The sequence below is a fragment of the Varroa jacobsoni genome, unplaced genomic scaffold, assembly GCF_002532875.2.
Source record: "Varroa jacobsoni isolate VJ856 unplaced genomic scaffold, vjacob_1.0 scaffold_42, whole genome shotgun sequence".
Lineage (NCBI taxonomy): Eukaryota > Metazoa > Arthropoda > Arachnida > Mesostigmata > Varroidae > Varroa > Varroa jacobsoni.
The window spans coordinates 300,834-308,508 of NW_019212944.1; the positions used below are offsets into that span (position 1 = coordinate 300,834).

The following is a 7,675-nucleotide window of genomic DNA, read 5'->3' on the forward strand; positions in this document are numbered from 1 at the left end:
TTCAGTAGAAGTACATGTTCACATTGAACTGCAAAAAATACGAACCTGTTGAGCATTTGAAGCTGTAGGTCGTTTATAATTGCTTAGTAATGGCAGTTTCAAGTAATCACATCAGAAGGCGGCGTGGTCTGGGTAGCTCAGGTACCTCTCGTCGCCACCGTAACCACAACTAACAGGCATGCCGCTATTATTTTCAATGTGAATCGCTGCTTGTATAGTTGCCATGCCGTTTTATAAGTCTGTTCGAGAAATATTAGATAAATCCAACGAAGCCCAACCCGGTCAGCCTCCTAGGGGGCAAGTCCTTGATGCTAAACTAAAAAGAAACCATTTGAAGACCTGTGCACAGAGAGCAAATATCCAAGAGCGCTACAATATTCAACAACCCAATCTTCAAGCAAACTAAGATGCGACGTAGACTACATAAAATACAGCGGAAACCCCGAGACGAGACAATGGTTTACACGTACATTCATTTCTCACAATATTCTCTAGATAACGCTAGAGCAAGCACGTGTTGTTCAGTAGATTGTTTGTCAAGACCTTTATCAATCAGATTACGTTTACAGTGGAACTTTATTCGGGTGTTTACATACACCTATCGTGCATGTTGCGAATAGTAAGTCATGAAAATCGTACTACAAAAAGGATGACAGTACTACGATTATGTTTTTAATATGAACCTGCCGCTTCATTCGGTCCATGCTTCAAAGCGTTATCGATGCGATGAAAATTGGACTGTAGCAGCTCGATCCTTGTTGGTGTCGTCCAGTTGTCTAAAGGAGACATCTTTCGGTTGTCACCTGCCATTTAAGGAGTGGGCAAGTTCTATGACCACCTTCTCGAGGTATATCCTGATGCGTGATCCTGTGTTCACGCTAAGTCGCTCGTTTACTGCATTGTCGCTAAGGTACTACGCTTCCTTGTGCCGATATGAAAAGCTTCTCTAGGGAAAGGGTCTTACTCGGTAGCATCTTAGTTGGCGCGCGTTTTTATGTGCACCACGTTCGTGGTGATTATAGATGGCCAACAATATTGGCAGCTTGATGTTTCATTGTAGAATCCATCTCACTGGAAGGATTTCAAACGTAGCCTAAAGCAGCCTGAACCAAAACTGTATAATTAAAAACAATCAGGTACGATGAATGGGGCAGAAGTCGACGGCGAAGTCCAAGCTAACAAACCCGACGCCCCACTATTAAATACGATAGTAACTTAAAAGAAAACAACTTTTTATCTGTATTTATCATGAGCTTCGCGAGTTCTGCTCCCTTGTTTTTTTTGTTCCCAAACCCTTTCGTACATCTATCAGCAGCCGCTAGCTGGGACGCGCCACCCCTTCGCCATAGAATGGAAGCGATGATGGCCTTGTCGATGGCGAACCTCGCTCCATCGAGTGGATACTGAAGCCCGGCCAGCCTTAGGGGCGGTGCCTGGAAGAAGCTGGGCCTCGCCTCCGTAGGCGATCTCATGGATGCCGACAGCGTGTGATTATTGTGCGTCTTTGTGGGCGTATGTCTGCGGCTCTATGTGTTCGTGAGTGTTCGCTGTGAGCGCGCAAATTGAGTAAGCGGAAGGTGGGTGAGTGCATGTTCGTTCTGTCGGTTGGTCAGTTTTTGCTGTGTGATAGGCTATTTATCTCGAGCAACAACAGCAGCAGCAGCAGCAAAGTACAAGAAAGGCAGTCTCTCCCTGAAACCGACTTAGTTACCAAGCATCACCATATCTCGCCTTTTTCTTGGCCTATTTTTTCTTCTTCTTCTTCGTGCGTTCTCGTTGTCGGTATTTTTCCTGTTGCAAACACTAATGCCATGCAACAAAAATCCTATAAGGCAACAGGTCGGACTGGAACGTCAAGTGTTCGGTACATTACCATTAAGCAGTCGATTCCCCAGACACCGTGACAATCAACAACTGTCCTTACATGAAACACATTGATACTCACACTTATTACAAGGACCAATTTCCTATTATTGTTGTGAACCTCTAAACATCAAGTGTCGCACATAAACCTCGCCAATCCCATCGGGCTTATTGAGGATTAGAAGCGCAGGCACTGAATAAGCGAATTGTTAGTTAATTTAAAACAAGCGTTTCGCTGAATATCCGTTTCATCTGAACGGGGAATCGTATCGTACTTCTGCCGAATATTGAATAATCGAAAAGTATGAAGGCTACAAATGAAGTGGACTCATGAAAAGAAGTAAAAGATGCCTAAATGTATCGACCGTACGTAAAAATTCGTGAATCTCTTTTGAGAAATTAGCCTAAACGGGGTTAGCAAGCTGCCTTGTCAGAACCCGATTACGCGCTTTCTCGGCTATGACCTCGTGTATGCAGTTCCCGAAAAAGATCGCTGAATAATCTTTACTGTGTGCTTGTGTGCTTGCGGGCTCGTGTTTTTGCCAACGTCGAACATTCATAATCTGTACGATGTGTTAGTGTATCTCGAGACAATAATTCAACGGCGTGCATTTCTCCCTTCACCGTCTGTCGTTCCTCATTGTTTTCATCTTGCACAGTGAGTTCCTTCGTACATGTATCCTTCTTTCAGTTTTCTCGGTCCGTTGCTGCTTGCCATTGATTACTACTACACTGATGAGCAAAGCTTGCCCAAATCCCACCATCTTTTCTTTATCTTCCCCAAGGACTTTGCATCGAAGTGAGCAAAAAACGACGGGCACGATTCGGACACTGAATGACGGAGCCAAGGAAGAAAACGATAGGCGAAAGCAGAAAACGATAACAAAAAACCGGCGACATTTTTCGCCCATTACCCCCCCTCCCCCCCAAAACACTTCTTTCTATATACTGCGTTTTCAATAAAGGAAATACTGAAGCGTCTCGCAATTAAGTGCTCGCATCACTCATAACTACGCTTTCTAATCAAAGATCCTATGACGTTGGATAAGCATCTAGCAACGTACTCATTGCGTGTGCAAGACTCTGCCGGGCGTTTCCTAACGTTCGGCACGATATGCGGCAAACAATTACGGTCGACGAAAAGAAACGTATGTAAAAATGGTGATATCTAATTTATATGAGAAAGTCTGTCATGCCGTATGTCTCATAGGTGGCGATTCAATGAATGCATCCCCCAGGCTGTAGAGTGGTGTTTAATGTAAAAAAAAATCGTATACCAAGTAAATTAGTGTTTGTGAATACATTCTTGTGTGTGTTCATCAATGACCGTCTCTCACATGGATCAATGTAGTGCGCGAGCTAAAACTTTACGCACTTCGTGATAAAATCAACTATCTTTGCTTTTTCTTTGTCATCTGTTTTCCTTTTTACTTACATGTTAGAAGACAATGGGACAGTGGGGCATACGTTCTTATATATATATATATATATATATATATAGAAGAACGTATATAGTATATAGGTGTAAATTTGAGGTAAATAAAGCGGCATACTCGAATGATCGAAATCATCCATTTGCTACTGAAGCTCTATCTGCCACATGTTACGTGCGCTGCAGCCATAGCTATAAAAAAAAAAAAGGCATCGGCACCTCCACTTAAAAAGGACATTAGTTCAGTTAGTTTTATGGGTGAGACATAACATTGGATATCTTACCATAGGCAAAAAAAAAATTCTTACTATCACATACATTGTAGCGGAATAAAGAAATAATGTCCGATTGATTGCGCAAAAGCTCATCTTCTACTCACGATAGGGTCAGTCGTATTTAACCACGTTTCACTCCTCAATTTTTAAAAATCGTATATTAATTCTATTTTAAGCATGAGCTAGATATTGCTTACGCAGACCTTTTCCTTGTTCCATTTCCTAATAAAGAGTGTTTCGAATCTAGTTAGGTTAGGTTGCGATAATTTTCCTATCTCTAGTATTGACACTAGGGAACACCTGAGTACGAAGGCGGTCGTAACTTACAAGGCTTTCTCATATGTATTAGACATATTAGTTTTTTGCATTTATCCCAACGCTCTGGCAGCTTTTGAATAGTCATATACTTACCATTTGCGTTTCCATACACAATTTCTCCATCTGCTGATTCTTAAAGTGAGATATCGTGAGGCATAGGTTCACTCTTTGCTCGTCATGGAAACTTCATAATCACACGGAGTTAGATCGGGAGAATTAGTAGGTTAATGCCAACGTTGGACAATGTTTTGCTTAACCCAGAAAGTAATTGAGGCATACTCATCAAATAACACGACTGCATGTCTCTCATTGCAGCGTCAACGGTTTATGTGTCTCTTGAGGAACTGGCGATAGCTGACTGAATTCATTGTTTCATTTTCGGTAGCACCTATGGGGCATTATTAGCCTTCAGGGCTCTAGCTTCCCTTTTTTTTTTTTACCTATTAGTAGAAATTGAATCATCCGAAGCGACCACATACGCCAGACCACAATCGCACGAAAATCTTTCGTGTCTTAGATTGCAGCAAATGCGTTTCTGTCGTTCGACATATTGCTGAATTTTGATTCGAAACGTTTGCACCACTCAGCTTCTGCTGAAGACCTACCAACCGAATTCCGTCTGCAAACAGCGCGTAATTAAAAAATCACTCAACTCAAAATCGGTCGGTTCGCTTTTAGCATGCCAACATTATGTTCTACCTCGACCTGACGGTCAATTTTAAGACCGCTTGTTTCTCTAAAACTCCAAGCCTTACCAGCTGAGTTTGCTTTCAATGAACGATGAAAAGATAACGAGTTTCAGCAAAATTGGTGTCAACATCCGATTTTTTTTATCTGATTTTTTTATAGTTTCGTGTTGAGTCGACAGTTCATATATACAACCCCCCATTTTCTTCATCCCTATAAATCTTCTCAGGACATTCCTTTTTTGTTTTAATCACCGGCGACAATCATGATACGGCCAAGTAAACGATTGTGCTCCCCTTGCTTGCTATTCCTTACCAATATAGTTTTTTTTTTCCCATGCTATGTTGACGTCCAGCTCCAAAACAGTTCTGCACACTGTTTGTTCCCTTCGGTAGATCCAAAGGTAGAAAGTTTCGTTGAATCGGTGCGTATGGAGGGAGCTGCTAAAAATGCTATTGACTAGCCCTCAGCGACAGTATGTCCTGATAATTACGATGCTGTTATATAGATCATATAGGATTCCTAGCCAAGATTGAGCTTGAAGGACCCAATCTTAACGGCTGTTCTGCTGTCAGTTGTCCCTTTAAGGCGTATTAGACCTGCCAATGAGGGAACAGCTGGCTTTTCGCACGTAATCACCTTATGATAATTAGCTTCCGAGAATTGTGTAAGCTAAATACGAGACGAAGCCCAAAAAAATTATCCGGTGTTCTTTACGTTCACGTTGTAATTAGTTATGGTCGTGTGCGGACATATAAACATTTATGCCCTTCAACGTACTTTCGTATCCTTGTATTTCCTAACTCTAGTTTATAGCAGCGAACCACCCCCTTGGTAGGAACCGGTTGCTTAAAGGTGATGTATCAGCCAAACGATAAGAGGAGGGCATTAGCGATTTTCTACAACTTCAACTATACATAGACACAAGTAGGCAAACGTTGTCTTGCCGTACAATCTGCTTAATCGTGTGCTTCATCGTTAACAATAAAGCGTGTGTAAGGCAGGTTCCTATCTATGAATAAGGAGAAGTACGCTGTGATCGATGGAAGATTTCACATCTTCCCCAATATGTCGTCTGAATAGGAAGCAAAGTTGTTGTCCGGTGTTGGCCACCTTCGATTGGCCGCCGTTGATTCAAGAGGGTAAAGTTTCAGTGCCTTTTGGATTATTTAACCTCATGGAAGTGCATATTAACAGTCAGCTTTGTTTCGTTCTGTATATTGACACGCTCTAGTTGCAACACCCAATAGTTAATTTTGATTTTAATAAATGTATCTAAATATTTATTTAATATACTTGTGGCTTTATGAAAAATATTGACCATTTCATGGGCATAGTTCTTTTACCTTCAGAGGGAAACGATCACTTGTGGATTCTAGGGCGAAACGAATGCAAGCGCTAAGAGATTTATATTTAATTTATTTAGATTTAGACAAACGTAGAGTCACAATAGAAGAAAGAAAAGGTTTTGTTGTTTCGTCAGTATGTGATTTTATCTGATCTCAATTTTTCAAGAAATTTTCACCTTTCGGTAAATGCGATAGGTCTAACTGTAACTTTCGATTGACAGCTAAACTTACAGTCGATGCAACGTTAAGGGTTAGATATCTATTGTCTAGGTCGTTTTAGCAAAATGTTCTAAGTTATTGTCGACTCAAATTAGATAGAGTCAGCAGGTGTTTTTACAGCGTACCACTACATACGTACACCAACCTCGCAACACTTAGGGGTTATATTTAGCGTTGAGAAGCGCGAACGTCTACGCAGTTTCCAAATGCAGGACCAGAAAGCGTTCCAATGTTGCGGAGAATTACGTAACTACAAAATAAAAGAACACGGAGTTTTAGGCGTTACGAGATCGTCGACAGCAAAAGAAAGGAAGATATTTACCGAGATGGTTTCAAAAGGTGGAAAGTTTTTTAAACACGTATCATAAACAAAAGGTGTCAAAAACCAAAGTAGAAATTGACACAGGAAGCCTGTTAACCTTATAAGCCCACAGATATAAGTCTACTACGATGGAAATCGTAGCGCGATCACAGAAGAAATTAGAACAGTTGTCTCAAATTTAACGGACTCAGTGGCCCGTAGGATCGAATCCCTCAAAACTCAAACAGGCAATTCATGCATATAGGATCACCGGCCACGTCGGCGGCCTGTTATGAATCCGCGTTCCCTTTCCTTCAGCAGAAACGAGCGCGAAAGGCCCGTAGTGATGAACCTTCCATCGACGTTGCCGGCAGAGAAAGAGAAAGCCCCGCGAAAATGCTAACGTATCTATTCGCAAAAGTAATGCGAGGCGTATGTCAGATAGCAATAGAAGACTCACAGAAGCATTTGCAACACTCTAAAATTTGGAAACTCACAAAGATTCGGTACTTCATTGACCCAAAATCAAATTCTAAATGCATGCTATTTATGCCGAAATTAAACCCTCATAATGAAAGCCTTATGGCCGGGTAAGTAAGCGTCCTTCATCCTTACTAGATAATAGGCTCTATATTGATGCTATTCCAATTGCGTATAATCTGACGTTGCAATAATACGATTGTACTCGTCTAACCATTATCGCTTGCGGAATAACAGATTCCATTTTCGTTTTATCTACAGGCTTGTAAGTAACGTTTTTAGCAGTGATATGGGCAAGTAACGGCATGGTTGGTAGCGAAAATTATTGGGAATTCAAAACCGGATGGATGTGTTATGCTTCTAGTATTAGTAGCTCTACGAAATCACCTCCTTTTTGGTATAGCGTCAAAGGCTTGCCTGTATTTGGGGCTACTAATTTTTTGTGAGCGATTTTAATAACGTTAAGAATTAAACCAGAGTAGTTATTACTTATCCTTACCACTTAAAAAGAAGCGTATTAGGCGTTCAGGCTACGCCGAATATGTAAACTGCTGCCTATACGAAGATGGCCTTCTTTAGCTTTTCTGACCTACATAAAATGAAAATTGACTTTGTCCAAAATGATTAAAACAAAAGGATACTGCAACTTCGGTGCTTGCTTGAACAACCTGGCCCTGGCTTCGGAACAATCTGTGGCCGAATATTTTTAAAAAATTAAAAGATTTTTTACACTTGAAGACACTAGATCTAT

At 41.1% G+C, this 7,675-nt stretch overlaps 1 protein-coding gene across 7 annotated transcripts in view; it reads left to right on the top strand.

The window, feature by feature from the left end:
- The window catches only part of FMRFa (FMRFamide related propeptide), a 103,171-nt gene that overhangs the window by 74,954 nt on the left and 20,542 nt on the right, over window positions 1-7,675 (top strand). For 2 of the 7 annotated variants that reach the window (XM_022832898.2, XM_022832913.2), the window contains exon 1: window positions 1,598-3,011. The exons of 1 other annotated variant lie outside the window; for it this stretch is intronic. In XM_022832898.2, coding sequence (XP_022688633.1) covers window positions 2,978-3,011 — 34 coding nt within the window. In that variant the 5' untranslated portion in view covers window positions 1,598-2,977. Of the gene's footprint in view, window positions 1-1,595; window positions 3,012-6,893; window positions 7,035-7,675 lie in introns of those variants that run through there. 4 more of the 7 variants (XM_022832899.2, XM_086968277.1, XM_022832923.2 and 1 more) reach the window with 4 other exon arrangements.